Source organism: Diachasmimorpha longicaudata, chromosome 4 (assembly GCF_034640455.1).
Source record: "Diachasmimorpha longicaudata isolate KC_UGA_2023 chromosome 4, iyDiaLong2, whole genome shotgun sequence".
NCBI lineage: Eukaryota > Metazoa > Arthropoda > Insecta > Hymenoptera > Braconidae > Diachasmimorpha > Diachasmimorpha longicaudata.
The window spans coordinates 3941980-3960680 of NC_087228.1; the positions used below are offsets into that span (position 1 = coordinate 3941980).

Sequence of the window (18701 nt, forward strand, 5' to 3'; positions counted from 1 at the left end):
CGATTTTATTATCCTCATGGAATATAACCCTTTTTTGTTTGAAATTGCCGCCTGAATTGACACGACGAATGGAATTGCGAGAGAATTTTTCAATTGATTTGATTGAAAGAAAAAATATTTCTTCTCACTGAGCATAACGTTCACTTCTTTCACACACAAATTGTATTCACTATTTTGACCTCAGCATCGAGCAAACTCGACTGGGTATTAGGAATTGGATCAATGGCATTGCTGCGGAATTCTGAGTGCATGGTCAAGGCCATCGGACACACTCGGCACCATAAATCCTGTTCACACTATTTCAAATGAAATAAATTAATTGAGCAACTTGATTAAATTTCCCTCGTTACACTCAGTGATTTCGTAGACACTTTTCTCGCTCGAAATTAAAATCACTGTGAATCGAGGGAGATTCTGACCTTGGCAGGGAAATCAGTTCACCGTGACGGAAAAACATTTGACAAATTGTCTATCAGTACGGGGGGTCTCGAGGTGGACGTGTATACCGTACACGTTAACATCACGTGCGAGTCAGAAGGACGAGTTCTATGGGTCGATTAGATCGAAAGATCGCGACATTCTTAGGGAAATGCAAGAATGTCAATTCTATCAGCTAATTTTATCTCTCAAGACCTTTATTTTTCACGAAAGACCCTCTAATATTTTTTTTCAATTTTTTCTACAGATGTCTCAATAATATAGAGAAATTCCTTGAAATTCTCTACTCTCACTATTGATGTTTTAATCATTCACGTATAACCTGATTAATTTTGTAAATTGAATTCTCGTCAAATCCTTGTTCACCGTTTTTGAAAGTTGACAATGTTAAAAATTATCTCATGAATTTTTAAATAAATAATCTACCACCAAATTTTTTCGATAGAAGTCACTAATCAGCATCACTTCAATCAATATCCAATATCACTAATAATTGAGAAGGTTTCCAGGAAATTTTCTGGTGGATACGAAACATCCTCAACGATTTCACAAAGCTGTACCCTTTAATAAACCACCAAGATGCGTCTGCAGTACCAAGAAAACAAAAGTATCATGATTTCTCAACTCGTCTCCAGTCCCGATGATTTTCGTCGACCGGAGAGGAACAATAATAATCCATCTGGCCTGTTGAAATGTTTTTTTTTCCTCTGAACTTGGTCTACGGTACAGCCATAGACAGGCCAAGATAGGTCTTCTCATCTGGGTAGGTGGAGCAAAAAACCGTGGAGTGCCTGGCATTTACACTCGCAGCTATGTGAAAGGTGGTACATTCGATATACCGTCACAGAAGAACTATCAAGGTACTCCTACGTACAAACTTGTACGAAAGCCAAACGCATACACACACGACGTGACTCATCGAATTGAAAAGAGTTGCACTGCTTTTACAATGCCAAAGACTTTTTTCCTTTCTTTTCCGTGACAATTATTTGAACAAGAAATTCAGTTTGGAATGTCGTGGACGACCGGCATATCAAAATTCTAGTTTTGTTAATTTTCATGAAATTACCGCACGTCACACATTAACCCTGTGCAATAGTCTATTTGAAGGACAAAGTCACTGGCACAGTCCCAGAGAAAAAAATCAAATACCGAAGTAATTTGTATTTCCCTCCTAAAAGTCCTGTTACCATTGTTCAATAGAGACAACGAGTGAAAAACCTTGAAGCAAGTTCTTTCCATCACTAATTTCCAGTAATATGATCCTTCAAATAGCTCAAAGTAGCCTCATTAATATTTTACGGCTCTCGGATTGATTGAGTCATCTCATTCGCGGGCTTCGCTACTGAATCTCCTAAGTACTTTCAAGCGCTCCGAGCGATAAAAAAAAAATTCAACAATTGCCCCATCTGAAGTTCTTTTAAACAGCTAGAATCGCCTATCATCCTCAAAGTGGTGAATGTTATTAACTTAATCACCATGTAATAGTGAGAACGAATAAGGCAACAGGTGGCCATTACCCGGCGGGAATGTCGAGAGGGTGAGAGAGGTTTATCCATGGCTCAAATGCAACCATGGAATAATGGTAAAGTAATGGTGATTTAGTGCCCACGTAGAATGGGTCAAGATCCCTAGACAATGTTTCCTCCACCACCTCCACCTTCCCCGTATTTATTCACTATTAACTATATTTAATGCGTTAATTCACCACTGGTATCGATAAATAATACCAATAAAATGTGAGAAAAGTGGAATGGCGGAATGAGGAATCAAATAAACACTGGATTTTGAATAAAAATATTTCTCCTGAGGATGTGCAAATGCTTACTCATCCGATATCCCTCCACCCCCTCCCCCTCCCCTCCTGGACACGCTTATTCCAACGATTTTACGGCTAATTAAAACTCTTAATCGTACAATAAAATTTATCACGGTGAGATTTTACTTTTTTTTTAAACTGGACGATTAAAACCGGACTTTCGCTAAATCATCTGCAGGACAGTTTGAACCAGGACAATTTTTACGGTTTATGTTTTTTCCCCTTTTTCATCTCATCGGTACTACATCCGTTTTAATCGTTTTTCTGTAATTAGAGACGAGTGCTGAGGTCATTGAGGGAGTCGTACGTGGAGAGAAATCATTGTAGAATTTTATCGGTAAAATCGGAGGAAACATTTTGATATCGAAATGCTCGGGTGACTCGCGACGATGTTTACCCTGTGGTGTCGAGAATTATGTCGAGTGGTTCCACGACACCGGACCTCCCAGGGTATTCGCAGCTTCAGTGATGGGTTAATTGGGGGAATGACTAGTTTAGAATGTTTATTTGACGTTTTTAGCATCCGGTTGGCGATTTTCATCGCTGTTTGCTGGCTGTTCTGCTGGGGGGAGATGGCTTTGAACATGAAAATTCCTGGGTGATGGTTCATTGCTTGACGCAGTAGGGTAGCCCGAAGACCAAATTTGGCCACAGGTCGACTACGGGATTTCGTCGGTTTTCGTTTTATTGGAGTTCAAAAGATTGAATCGTGAAACGATTCTGTATTGAGTTCCATTTTATTCCATTTTTAACATTTTATTTCTGACTATTTTTATTGTTTGTGCCATGACGTGTTTTAAGAAAGGCAAATCAAGACATATTTGCATTTTAAGAAGTCATTCAAAGTGAATAAAATGAAGATATTTTTTATTTATTATCGTATGCAGTATCTATATTCATTCGTTATGATTCGTCGTTCTTTTTATAATTTTTCGATAGTAAAATATTTTTTAATATTTTGGTATTACTAAGTTGCCGCAGAATTATTTTCTTTAAAAAAAGATGACAAAAATTATATGGATTTTATTATTAAAAATTCAGTTGAATTCTAAATAATTCAATGTAGTTATAATTTGCAGTTCCACATGACAATAAAAATGATAAAATAATGTAAAAAAATTACGCAATAATTTCGCCGAATTTTCCTTCCGCTAAATTCCGCAATGAACTAAAAAATATGTATCTCATGTAAATAAAAAATTTCAAGTAGATACTCGCAATAGTACTCATTTCACCTTGAAAAATGTTATGTGACTTAATGTTGAACCTGGTAAAAAGCTTCGTGTCTGTGTTGGAACAACTCTTTCAGTCGTAAATATGTACGGTAGGAGGGTATTTGAGTTCAGGGTTTTTAAAAATTATTTGTGCCATTTATTTGGGCCAATCGCGAGTTTTTCACTGGGTCATTCGTTCTGTAATCTCGTATTTTATTTGACGGACTAATCTCGGGGCCTCCGCCGGGGATGTGGTAGCACTGTAGACAGACGTCCGTCCGTAACATACCTCATTGAGAGGCGTAAGTCAAGTTGAGGTTTATGGGGTACGTTGGGACTGGATTAAAAAGAGCTCGTGTGGGGCTCGTTCAGTGGATGCTGATGTGATGTAGGGTTTTATCCAGGTGGAGGGCTGTTAATTAACGGCCTGCCAGGTTGTACACGTGTCGCACGACACGAAGAGATTCAGAGATATTCGGACCCTCATGCGATGGAGAGTATAATTGCACTGGAGTTGAAAATAAAATCGGTCGCCATTCAATGTTTATTTATTCTTGTTTTTCTAAAAAAAATCACATCAACGAATTTAACGAAATGACAATCCAGTAATTTTTCAATTGATCTCAATGCTTAAAAAATTAATTAGTTATGAGTGGTTAGTAAAAGGCAGAGGCATAGGATCAAACAGCGAAAAATAAATTATTATTAATTTTGATTAGACCCAGTTACAAAATAAAATAATCAGTATCAACAATTAATGGGGAGTGTAAGAGAGTTAGAAAGTCCAGGGGTATCGAATTATTCTGCTGAATAACATTATACCGCTTTTTAACTTAATTTACTATCGCAAATTCTAAAACGATCTAAAAGTCAGCATTAATTACACTCATTGACAGAGTAAAAAAATACCAATTAATGGAAAGTATAGAGGATTTAGTTATAATGTAAAATAAAATTCAGTAGTTTTTCAATCATTTAAGTTTTATTTTATTTTTTAGGAATTGGAAACAGAACTTAAAATGACAATTTTGTTGATAACAAAGTGATGAAAATTAATAAAGTATTTGTCAACTTTTACCACTTCGCTACTGAATATTTTTTCAGTCAATAAAAATGGAGAATGCCTCTAAAATGTTCAAAATTAAAATAATCAAGGAGTTGCACAGAGTTGGTGGTATTTTAAATAATCTTTACTGGTAAAAAATGGCCGATGTATCTTAAACAAATCCTTTAATCTCATGTACCTCCACCTTTGGTCATTTGATCTTTCACAAACTATAAAAAGATCAACAACCCGCATTGATTACGCTCATTAACAAGATAAAAAAATATCATCAATTAAGGAGAAGTATCAGAAAGTATGCAGGTCCAGTGGTATCGCATTACACTGCATGATATCTCAGTAGCCCCGAGGAAAAGGCAAAAGTCCGTGCCCGTAGAAGGGAGAGGACCAGTGTTTTGTGAAGGCCGTTCAATGCCACTCGTCGATTGGGCCTTCCCTTTATCCACCGTATACATACATACAGTGGATATTCTATCACTTTTTTGTTGTTACCCAGCCAAACAATTTCTTCGTTTTCCGCACACAACCAGCCCCTGAAATATTTATTAATAGACTCACAATGGTCAGGATATCTCTTTATTCATTTTCACTTCTATTACTTCCCAATGAGGTTCCGTTTGTTTTACGACTCGCGTTTCATTTTCACCGCAGAGAACTCCATTGTTGGAGTTTCGAAATTGATGCAGGAATATGTCTATTTCTGGTGTGTTTTTATCAGCGAGAATTTCATCACTCGACAGTGGAATTGAATCGCTATTTTTTTCTTCACCGGCTAATGGAGTCCGCGTTTGACTGTGAAATTTGGTATTGATTTCTGCAATGAAATTAATGAACCAAAAAATTGTTTTTGTGGGAACATTAGTGCGCAATCAGTCTGTCAATGTCGATGAAGAAAATTAATAGGTTACAATTAACCGTACGGTTTTAATTGATGAAGTAAAATAAAAAAAATTAAAATCTAATTTTTCATATGTTTTTACTTCAAAACGAAAATAGTAAAATTATCACGATAAATGGAGGGACGACGTATTTCGAAATTTTTTAGTGTTTTCCTCTTAATGACTAATTTACGTGGAATTTTTATACCGTATACTCACATATTTCTCACATGAGGTTTTCATTTTGTTTTCATTGCTTCAACTTATTATCACACAGAACACACCTCAATTCCACTTTTTTCGCATAAAAAAGAAATTAGAGAGGCAAAAATTCACCAGGAATTCCTGATTACCTACTGTAATAATCAATTTCGATTGAATGTCATGTATAACGAACATGTACTTCCAGTCTAACCCTGTCAACTCATTAAAGCCCCCGAGCAAGTGGTTTTGAGAGCCGGTTTATGCAGCATAAAACCCCGAAAAGTATTTTTCCCTCGATTGCACCGTTCCCCGTAAAATATCAGCTTATTCGGGAGGACAAAGTCCACAAATTGACTTGAGTGTCCATTCCTTCTTGAATTTTCCAGATTTATTGGATTTTCTCAAATAATCACACAGATAGGAAATATTTGCAAAAGTTGTCTGTCTGTTCCGTAATCTGCTAAAACCAGTCAAAACAAAATTCGGTAAAAATTATGGAACAGTTACGCCCTTCGTTAATGAACTTTTAGGAAAAAGTCCAGAACGTTCCAGAAAAAGTATGGAACGTTCAGTGAAAAAATGCGTAACTATTCAGTAATTTTTACTAAATACTTTTCTGACTGAGAGATTACGGAACAGGCATGTCTTCATGCAGAATTTTAAATTCCTCACAATCTAGTTATTGAAAGTAAATAACTGCTGATAACTAATTTTTTTAATCGCAAAATCGTGAACAGTATTTGCTGGAATAATCTTAACGGCAATTTTTTGTTGATATGCATTTTTCTTATGGAGTAAGGATTGTTTATCGTGAAGTCCCTCTAAGCTTCCAATTGTCAGCAAGAATCCATTAGACGTACGATGAACTATCTCAGCGACCACTCGTCCTTGCGACGAATAAAAACAAAGAATGGGGAAAAAAGGATAAAATAAGATTTAAACTTCAAGCCGGATGTGCCGGCGCGTGTGCCAAAAGACCCAATAAATAAGAGGTTGGGCCGTTGTGGCAAGTGCTTTGAGGGTGAATTATTATCGTGAAATCAGGGGAGGGGGAGGAGTTCAGAGTGAAAAAGAATTTGAAATGGAAAAAAACATTCGAGGTGAGTGAAAAGGCGACCGAATTCCTTCTTGTTGTTCTCCTGATCCGGCGACTCGTAAAAATAAATGAAAAGTATTTTTTTTTCATCGCTGAAAAAAAATAATAGAAGGTGCTAAGACTGGAAGAAAGGTGGAAAATAACATTCCAAAAGCCTTGATGGGGTATTTCACATTTTTTCTCATTTTAACATTTCTACCTCGTTCTTAGGGAGAGTCACACAACGTCGCTGGGATGTCGTTGATCCTGTCGTATCTCCGGTTCGCTCGCCTCACTGTTTCTCGTCTTCGTCCTTGTCGAGGTCTTCCACCCACTGCACATACGCTAGCGTCAACGGCCCAAATATATGACGCAAGCTATAGCGTGTTGTAAGATAAAGCCACCATAACGAGGGGATGCCCGCACTAAGGACATTCTTTTCGTGAAAATTGCTCGATTTTTTTACTCCCGACGAGTTTTAAAATTCACCTTGCAGGGAATTTTTTTTACCTACAGTAAAATTCAACGTATAAATTTTTCAGGGAGATAAAAATAATTTTATGACGCTCTTTAATTCGGGAATTTCACGCGCGCAATCGGTGATAAAAAATTACATGGTTTGGAGAAAATTATCCATATTCTGGAGTACTGGCTGAATGCTTGCGTTAATTCTGGAGAAGCAAAGTTTATGGACTACGAGGATTAAATTAAACGTTACTCCTTCGTATTTTTAAGATTTTCCTGAATTCTTGCTGAATATATTTTTCGTATATATATATATAATTACCGTAATTTTAATTAAAAACTCTAATACGAAAAATTTTCTCCCTGCATAGCATACTGACGTAGTATTCCTACAATTGTAAAATCTCCCCGAAATCTCGTCTGTCTCGTACACGAGAATTGTTCCCACGCCCAAAAAAACCTTCGCAAATTCTTCCCCAACAAAACCTCAATAAAAAAAATTGCGAAACGCGTCTCTTAGCTCCCCCGTCAAGGATCTGGCCCTCCCAGACGACCCACTACAACTCTTCCCTGTCCCCCTAGCACCCCGAAACCCCCAAAATGGGGAAGTTCCCTCCTAAGAATTCAACTTTCTCCGGAGCCTCCACTGAGAAAGGAAATAACGAGTTCATTGGCACTAGTGTCAACGCATCCAGGACCACGCTATCTGGAGCTGGCTCTCGAGTGCCTGGCATTCCTCAAACCGGTACAAACTATTCCCCATCCTTGCGAATCTCCCCCTAAATGTTCGACAGGACATTCAGCTAAATATAGAATCCCTGCGGAGCGCCCGTAGTCCCAACATTCTATTTATACACCAACCCTTCAGCTTTACAGCCTCTCTTTCTGTTTCTGAATTTTTCCTCATGTCCTTAATTCCCCTATCACTCGTGGGCGAAGCCAGGACAACACATGACCAAAGGACGATTTAAAAAAAAAAATTTTAAATTGAGACTCGAGATGTCGTCACTAATGACGAACGATAAAAGGTCATCATGAGGTACAGAAAATAAAGTAGCGGTAGAGGTAAGGCCCCCAGGAGTCGGGCCTGATGCCCGTCTATTCTCTCAAACGCCAGACAACCATTGGAGAACTTCATAAATCGATAGAAACGCACGTGGAGTGCAACAAGTGGCGGTAATACCTATTGAGTAGGCGACAGACATGCGGGGGTGGTTAAACAGGTCCCTCCACAATAGGGGAGAAGTATAAAAATTGTATCTGTAACGCATGGCAATTTATAAGATTGATTACCAACATTTTTCAGTGTAGGGGGAACAATAATGAGTGCTTGTTGAGAATTGTTAACATTTCAAATGACAAAAATGTCAATTGTTCGGACATAAATTGTAGTGTAGGCAGCGATGCTGTGTATGCAACTTGTGGATAACTTTTCAATATATCCGGACTATTTTTTAAAAACATGTTTTCACAACGCAATTTCATTACTGTACATTACGTGAACTTCTTGCCTTCGTTTATGGTCCATCGTCATAACATTATTTATTCTGATAGAAATTAAGGAATTGAATTGCACAAGTGACACTTAAGTTTTATTTGATTTTTTTCTTTTATTCGTTATGTCCGTTGACATTACAAATATCTTCTTTGTTTTACATCGACTCCCGCCTGCCTCTATGCCTCCCTTTCCCCTGGGATGTCCTGGGACCAACTTTTTCCCCAATTGTACTGCATTTATAAGGTCCAGGGAAACCATAGAAAACCCCTACCGTACAGTGAGCCGGTAGTGCAGGATCTCAGTGTATCCTTCTAGTTAGTGTGACAGAAAGGTACACACTGGCTCTCTACACTCGTCCCTTCCGCGCAGTCATTTTTAAGGGTTAACGGCCGCAAGACAACAACAGTCAGCGCCATAAAAATTCTATCATGATTTTTGAGCGAGCGCGTGGTGTTCCTAAGGGGTCACCCATCCAAGTACTAACCCAGCGAATCGCTGCTTAGCCTCAATGTCCAACGGGCCAACACCCCACTCGCCCAACCATTACGGTTAGAGGAGAGTACAGACAGGCCGATACTGTTTGATAAAGCTCAAAACTGATAATCCTTGATAAATTTGGATAACCGAAATTGGTCAGTCTAATTTGTTTGATTGACCACTCTAGCCCTGTTCACCTATAGCAACTGATAGATTTCACATCATGTCAGATGACTGCATGAACATCGCTCTTAAACGTAATGAATCTGTTCATCCTTTCATCAGAATCGTGATCAACGCTGGGTAGTATATCATTTGCCTCCTGTTTTGATCAGAGTGCCTTGTTATCTCTACGTGCACCAGATAACAAGGCTCCAAGGTGCATTGAAATCAAGAAGCCTTTGAAATCACTAGCTACTCGAAGACATGTAATCAATTTTTTTTACAAGTAGACTTCGATCTCCCATAAACTAGTTTTTGATTAGAGGCTCGCGATCATAATATTCCACTGATGTTGATGCTGTCGGCCGGAAACCACAAAATCCAAAGAAATGGTCATATGACCAATTGAGTGCTCCTAATTATTCTAATTTCTTATTCAGCATCTCGTGACACTTTTCAATTAACCAATCGATACGGACATGATTAAAATTTTTGGTAATCCTCTACTCTACGAACTGCAATAATCTAAAAACTATGAAACCATTATATTCCCAAGTGAGAAGAATCCTGTGGTCCACTCGATCCTTCTGAAACGATCTCCTTCTTGGTGATCGAAAAAAAAACCATAAATAAGTGCAAGAGTGAAGGGCATCTGTTGACTGAAATCCTTGACTTCAGGTAGAAAATGGAAAGAAGGAACCCAATCCCTCGGGGAATCTGGGGCACCTCGGAAGCGTCAGATGGAATCTCTACCGACCAACAGGAAGCTGTCTCACCTCTGCTGAAGAAGTTCTGATAAAAAATTTCGATTCAATATCACAGCTGCCATTTCAATGACACAAATTGTCGCCTTATCCCATTATTTCTCTGTCGGCTTGCTTAAAGTGCACGTGTGAATGTTTCTTCCCTATTTGTTAAAGAAAAAAATTATCTAAAGAGTGAGGTGGACAGACCGTGAGGGGAACAAAGCATCGGTTTGCGAGCCGCAGGCTATTCTGTAGCTGCAAAAGTATCGGAGGAGGGAGGGCACCATGGAAAAGACCTTCGATGAGTTAAAGTCTTCGCTTGACCAGCGGAACACACTGTCGTCGGTAATCCGCGGCTTGATCTCTCGACGTATGGGGAGGGAGGGGGAGGAGGAGGATTTCTTCGGATGCGCGCGAATGAATAGGGTGGATCTGACTGAAGAAGATAAATAGAGAAATTATGAGGACTTTTGGAGGATTTGGAAAATTTAGCTTATCATGAAAGTCGATTAACCTAATAATCTGTTAATCAATTGGATCAACACTGATCGACGTTGACAGTTAACTCAACAAAAATAACATCAACATTTTTCCTTAAATTTTTTCTCTAAATTATCACACGATAATTTATCATAAATTTCGCGCCCGTTAGACTGAAAGTTTCTGTACTACTGACATTAGAGTTTGAAAAAAACAATTTTTTTTATATTTAAAAAATGAATAAGAAATTAAAATTAATTGTTGACATTTTTGATCCACATCGTGACTTGAGTTGAGCTTTTTTAATGGGCATTATTTCAGTGGAATGATAAATTGAAGTTTGTGATTGATTTGAGTCATTTAGTCAATTGGCTGGAAAGTTACCGTAGGAGAGTTGAAAGGTAGCCTCTGCATCAAATTAAAAAAATAAGCAAATGTTAGTGGAGATGGGTCTGAAAGGATGGATTTAATTGAGACGTTCGATAGATGTGCGATCGCTCGTTAAACACACGAGGTCTGAACTTAATTGAAGGACTGCTTCAGCTACATGCTCCCTTCACCTTCTAATTCTCCTCAATTTTTACTGCCTCTCTGATTCAATTGACACTCAAAGGGTAAATAAATCCCGTAAACTAGAGTAGGAAATCCCTTGTTTGGACACCGGAAATCCGGGCTTGTGGATCACTTTAGAAATGAGATAAGTCCACAGGGAATTGGAGGGGTGAGGCAATTGTGATAGATGGAGGATAATGTTTGATTTTACGATTCATAGATCATTTTAATTGTTTATAATTCATGGGTTAGATCATCTTTAATCGGCAGAGATAGAATTTTCTAATCGTGTAATAGATTGAACTTTCTCTTAAAAATGGCACAGAAAAATTGAATACAAGTGTTAACATGTGTTTTCAGGAAGACATAAAAAATATATTTGCATTTGATTTAGCTAATTTTTTATGTAAATTGAAATGCGCCGGACAATAACATAAATAATGTGGGGATGTGGAGGAAGATTGTAAGTTTGTAGTGGACATGTACTATTTTATTTACATTTCTATGGTAGAGGGGAAAATTACATCAACCACGAGAAAATGTGATCGAACAATTCAGCTCATGGACTGAATTTACCATTAACAATAGAAAAAAAACATAGTTTAAAGACGAAAGTCTTCTGTCTGGAGAATAAAACAAAAGGTCTTCAATACTATGATAATTATTATAAAGATGGAAATGAGAGAAACAATTAATTAGCTTCAAAAAATTGTTTAATATCAGAGATACAATTAAAATTTAAATTTAAAACAACATCTGTTAATTTCAGGCAAAAATATTTTTTAATTTGACTGAAAGCTTAGATTTTCCTGGCAATAAATTACGCGCTAAAATTGAAATTAATTATTTTTCAAAATCTATCAAATTTCTTGAATGTTTCTAAAAATTCAGCGCAATATGGAATTGACTAGGAAATTTCTCGAAATTTTTCAGACTTCCAATTGATTTTTCAAGAATGATTAAAGTCAAATGTGTTATTTTCTTCAATTACCAAAAACCAATTAAATTTTCAATTTTCTCGTTACCACAAACCGGTCACGAGAGCAACCAACGTCAGAATGTCAATAGCAATAATTCGTAGTAGAGTGGGTGACGGTGATAGTGAATTTAAATTGAGTATGAAGAATGAAATAATCGTGAATGTTATGCCAACCATCACACTGTATAATTTGTGACTTTTGAAACGATGGAAAATAGTCGAGTGAATAATGAAGCACGTGGCATAGGTGACTGGTATGGTATAGCTCCATGAAAATCGTAAGGTGTGAGTAGGGGCGGTGTACTGTTGGAGAAGAGTTATACAGATAAAAGGAGAAGAAGAGGAGACGATGCCCACGCGCGATATACCTTGGCGCTTGTGGCACGCCAACTTCAAGACGTCTATGGGGGGGAATTTGAAAGAGAAGAGTATGCGACGATGGTACAACATGGGGACAACCGAGGTGGTACATACTCCGTTGACCATACGTGGGTATCTATAATTTATGTATGTATGTATGGGGTACCTAGGTGGGCATTTTACCTGTGAATGCTCCGGTGAATCCCAAATAGAATTTTACAAATTCTTTGGAATGCAATTCATTTTTGAGCATTCAGGGAGAACAATTGTGAATTATTCTTCATTGTAGTGGTGAAGAATATACCATCCAATTATCCTAAATTTTTTTACCACTGCGAAAGAGCCTTTTCTTCCCAAGCAGCTAAATTACACTGTTATTAGCAATAACTCCCATAAAAATTCACTTTATTCTTCTCGGCGCTTTGGAAATTCTACAGGAATTCTAATGGAAAGTTTGGTTGCAAATTTTTCATTTAATCTGTCTCCACAGATAACAAAATGTCTTGTGCCAAAAATAAATACAAACTACATTTCTACTATATGTATACTCAAGAATTTCTTCCGTAATAAATTCGAAAAGAATAATTCACATGGCGCCCTTCCACCTCCTTCATCACTCGCCAATAATTCTCCAACTTCCCATTACCTCTCCCCAGGAAGCTGCTCCTCAAATACTAAAAACCCCATAATTACCACACGAAACGAATTAAACCGGAAAATTAATTTCAACTGTTTCAAATGAATTTTCTACTGCAATTTTTGATTTACCGTTTGCGAGAGCTGTCGGCTGTACTTTCATGCTGCTCTGAATGTTTGAGGCTGAAGGTCCCCGACAAGGTCGAATTGTAGGTCTATTTTGAAATTTAACAGCCAGACATTCATTCAATGATAACAAAATCCCTTCACCGCCATCTCGCCCCCTCCCAAGTACAACGGATTTAATTGCAAGTGCAATTGAATTAATTTCATTCCTCCTCCCTTCCCTCGGGGGGTGGCATTGCGAGGAAATTGTGCAATTAATTTGACAGAGTGTAAATGTAATCGCCGTCTATTTTAAAATTCCCACCCTGTAACAGTCTCGATCGTTCGGCAAACAGTCAATTCACCCAGCGATAACGCGAAATATCCTTGACTCCTGCGACACACACGCAGCTCTCAACGGGTAATAGGGCCCTCTCGGGCCCCAGTGAGCTGGTTACGATCCATAAGAATGATCATACAAACCCCCACACATTGGTGCCAGTAATAGATAGGAACGAGACACGGTAACATACGTATTTCTATAGGTGATACCGACACGTGTGCCGTTGATTTTACGAGAAAGCGCGCGGAACGAAAGACGCCGAGGGAAGGGATAGAGACGGGAGGAGAGGGAAAAAAATATTAAAAAAGACTGAAACGAGAACGTTGTGGGGTATTACAAAACAATGCCACGGGATTATATTCCTGGGTAAATAATCAATGATTTAGTGACAATTTTATGGGATTTGGAGTTACGTTTCGATGGAATATGTAACGAAATTGGGAAATCATGAAGGTGGAAAGTTGGAGATAGAGCGGAGGCTAGGATTTTTTTTTGTTTCAATGGAGGGAAGTTGCAGGTATTAAAGTTCATGCGCTTGGGAATTATTGGGACGATGATTGAGTGGTTTGAAAATTTTTACAACCAATAAAGTGCTTCGCAATTTGCCAAGGATGACCCTTATGACCGTTCATGATGATGATGAAGTGATTCAGACGATTTAATTCGGGGGAAAGTGAAAGAAATAATTTTCTAATTTTTCTGTATATTCATAAATTAGAGCTTTCTTGCATTAATATGCCTAGATAGGCATATTAACGCAAGAAAGCTCTAATAATAATTAATAATAATTAGTTATGTGCATATCTATGCACAGAACTATTTATTCCAAACGATAATAGGCATTAAAAATTCAAAAGAATTTCTTCTCAAGATATTATTTTTAACTTTCCCCCCGTTTGAGATTTTTTGCCATCATCTAATAATTAATTGATAGGATTGATAAGCAAAAATATGTGTATAATATGTATAACTAATGGCAAAATGAATGATAATGCTCTTTTTAATGGCAATAAAGGGTAAGGAAAAGTCGTTTGAAAGCGGCGGTGATGATCCCATTAAATAACTTGAATATTTTAATTGAGAGGAGAGCTCACAGGAAACTAAATCCATTCTCAATCTTATGCTCATTCAACCTTCTGAAAATGACACAAGCAATTGCGAATGGGTAACACACATTTACGTCAAGACTGAGTCGATGGCGAAATGCTTTGAATATTTCTGTCGAGATGAAAGTTAACAAGATAATTTTTCCCAGCTCCTATGATTCAAAACCCGAGCACAATTTTGTAAAAAAATTCATTCGATTCCCATGAAGGTTATTCTCTTATCACTCGCCCCTTTCCATGATCAGGAGGTGCCCTAAATTAAATAACATATTCTTTGATTGAATTAATAATATATTTATCAGAGCCTTCAAGGAAATGAATAAATTAATATCAATTTCACGAATATTTCTCTGCTAAAGGTGTGAAGTAGAATTTATTTTAGCTGATCGCTGATGGAAAATAATTTTTTGTTTATTTGCAAAACAATGTACATGCCCCGATGAGGAAACATCGCAAATAGTATAACAATTATTTTACTTTTTCTCTCGACGCTTTCCTTTCACAATTTGCATTAAAATTGCCGTCATGACCGACGCTCCAAGAAATTGAAGTTTTTTTGAAGACCAATGTTTTTTTCAAAATGACCGAAATAATTAGCGAATCAACTGGTACATATTTTATTCCTCTTGACTCTCATCGTCATGTGCTCTTCTAAACGGCAACAAAGGCAAAGCAATGCCTACTCGAAAGCTGCATCACCCATTGCACGAATATCATGAATATTTCCGTGAAGATGAGAGTTCACAACGAACTAAACCCATTGGGAATGTTCACTCAACCTTCTGAAAACGGCATACAAACAGTTGCCAATGGGTACCACACATGTACGTGAGGACCGAGCGAATGGCGAAATGCTTTGAATATATCTGTCGAGATGAAAGTTGACAAGTTAATTTTTCCCCAGCTCCAAAAATTCAAAATCCGGACAATTTTAGAAATAATATTATGCAACAGCAAATGCATCCCCATATACCTTATCCTTCACACGACCACCCCCCCCCCCTCCCCCCGCTCGGCCGAACCCCCCAATAATAACAAATTATCCCGAACAATTGCTGTACGATTGAATTGAAAATTTCACCAATACAATTTGCGATTAAATCATCGGTGAATTACACAACACTCCGGCGTCTCGTTCTCCCGTCAAGAGGTGAACGGAAAACCGATAACCTGGGCTAAAGGTAAAGGATAACTCACCAGGAGGACAAGTACAGTGCTGGTTGCTGTTCGCTCGTACGACAATCTCCACGCCATCTCCCTCTTGCGCTATGAAAATTTTCACAATTTGTGGGGAAAAATATTTTCCTCACGAGGCCATCGTGCAATCGCTTCACAATTCAATTTCCAATCTCATACCCCCACACCCTCCCCGGTTCCTGCCCGGCCGGTCACTGATTATCACCACTGAATTTTCAACTAAAATTGCTCTTTAAACAGCACAATTTTTATTTTATATCTTTAAATTATCGCATTAATTATCAGTTGACTGGGAAATTGACTGATTGTTCACTGATTAATTCACGTTTGATTGACTCGTGGTGGCCTCGTCGGTGTGCTGTTGACGATTGGTGACGGTCCTAACCGTAGCACAGGGCTCGGGCAACTGACAGCAGGTCACAGCCGATGCGAACCGACGGCGCCGCGCGCCATGCCGCTCACAGCTGATCACCGGTCGCCTGTGGAGTACGTTCCTTTTTCACTTCTCAAACCATTTAACCCCCTTCACTCTAAGGTTTTTCATTGCTCTACGCGACACTGAGACGGCATACAGTCACAGCTGCTGAGGGAATAGATGAGAAATGTCACGTCCGCGGGCAAATTGAATAATTAATTCACCGGTTAACTAATTGGAGAAATAATATTCACAGAAGAGAGGGCGGGGAGTTGATGTTTCATCAGTCATATTTATTTTCTTTGTAAATGTGATGAATGTGATGAGTGATGGGACCCCCGGAGATAATTAGGTGTTATTGGATTCCGGTGGTAAGAGCAGAGATTATGGGGTGAAAGCAATTGATTTTCACGAGGGTTGGTGTATATCTTCATTACTTTCTCATTTCTCATTTTAGAAAAAATTTCCAAGTATCTCCAAATTGATTTAGAGGCTCAAATGCAGGTCTCATTCAATCTACCTGATTCAGCAGGTCTCTACTTAAACCAAGAAGGTAATTAGGCTTACCACCGAAACCCGGACGGACCTTAATATTTGGCGCCTCCCAAAAATCCCCACTCCTCGATTTTCCCCCCTTCCGTCGTTTTCCCAGCACTCCTGTCTTGCAAAGGAACTGTCCCTCAGCTCAGTTCCAAATTACCCTTCGCACCTGCAGTACCTGCTTTCGGCAGTTGTCCTTATCTGTTTTTAAATCGTTATTGCTCTGGAATACGACAGGATCTACGTGTTGAGCGATGATAATAAAAATTATAAAAAATAAAAAGTTAATTTCCTTTATTTTTCTTTACTCTCATCATTTCAAATTCTACCCTCGCATTACCCGAAAAAGCCCTTTCCTCTGAATTCTGATCCCCATTTTTTATGGTACCGTGTGGAAAGGACGATCTCCAAGTTGTTTGTATATCGTCTAGAGTAATTTTCCCGCATTGCAATCGGCGATAACGTCATGAGAACGGATTAATTTACCGAAATGCCACGTCTGTGGGAAAATTGAATCATCAATGGGTCGTAAAGAGGATGAAAAAATTGTTACTCACGCTGGTTTTAATGATTCATAAACAAAGTTGATCGGATTCCACAAGTGATGAATGAATAATCGAGAAGTGAAAAGATTATGATAAATCAAGTGATTTCTGAATGCGTGGTCTGGAGCACGAACGGCTTCGATCGTTTTAATATAGTGATTGATCTCGGGAATGAGGAAAATTTCACGAGGAAAGTGTCTTTCAACTTCTTCGCATAAATTCACTGATTGACGATATATTTCCGCTTTGAAGTAATGAAGTCATAAAAATAGATTAATCGATGAGAATGTCACGTCTGAGGGGAAATTGAATAATCAGTTGGTCATAAAAATAATGAAAAAATTGTTACTCTCGGTGATTTTAATGATTCATAAATTAGCCTGATTGTTTTCCACAAGTTATGGACAGATGCTTGAAGATGTTGAAATGATTATTGATTATTAGTTTATTAGATAATCGCTTTTTTCCGGGAATTTTCGGAGATTTGAAATGTTCTTTGCCTTCGTCGCCTTTGATAATTATTCATCTCGGAAATGGTAATAACTTGATTATTATTGATTTATGTCATGGAAATGTCATGTCTGGGGGGAAATTTAATCATCAATCGATCGTGAAACCAATTTTAAAAATTCTTCCTCTCGCTGGTCTTAGCGCGTCTGTTTAAATGAACTCTGAGATCTCTACGAGAGGCCCAAAATTTCAGAACGGCAATGAAGGAGTAACAAAAATTAATGGACTTATCTAAATGTCACTTTTCAGTGCTCAGAACAGCTGGAGAATCGATGAAGGATGTCACATCCTCAGGTATGTGAATAATTCATTAATCATAGTTGGTAATGAAAAATTGTTACGCTCGCTGCTTTCAATGATTCATAAATCAAATCCGTCCGATTGTACAATTGAAAAACAAATACCTTAGAAATATCAAGATAATTATGAATTATTGAACGATGGTTACAATTAGTTATTTGATCTTGGTGCAGTCGAGCCTGACGTCTTTGTTAATTATCCATTCGTCGCTGAAATAAATCCTTACCCAGCAGAAACAAACGTCTCAATTTTCCTCATTTTTTAGTCATATTTTATCCCTTCCAAAAATAAAATAAAAATTTATTTGACGCTTAAATTTGCAGTAATATTTCGACACTTCCGGGTAGGAAAATTTCTGTTTTTGTAATATCTTCCAGCAATTATTCCAGAGACGCCTTATTATTAAATTATTTTTAAAAACTTGGAGATGATCTTCGGAAAACCCCTTCAAAATTTTGAGCTAAATATGTCTCACTATTTTCATGAAAAAAATCTCTTCTCCGTCTGCATCCACCGAAAAAAATCTATGATCCAGGTTCTCATCGAAGTAATGATGCAACCCAAGATCATCACAAGAAATCCCCCGTTACGCCA

General features: G+C 37.9%; 1 protein-coding gene across 1 annotated transcript in view; it reads right to left on the minus strand.

Moving 5' to 3' along the window:
* Positions 1-16281, minus strand: part of LOC135161164 (uncharacterized) — a 32334-nt gene extending 16053 nt beyond the window's left edge. Inside the window, exon 1 of the mRNA XM_064118478.1 lies at positions 15798-16281. Coding sequence (XP_063974548.1) covers positions 15798-15854 — 57 coding nt within the window. The 5' untranslated portion in view covers positions 15855-16281. The remainder of the gene's footprint in view (positions 1-15797) is intronic.
* Positions 16282-18701: the final 2420 nt, after the last annotated feature.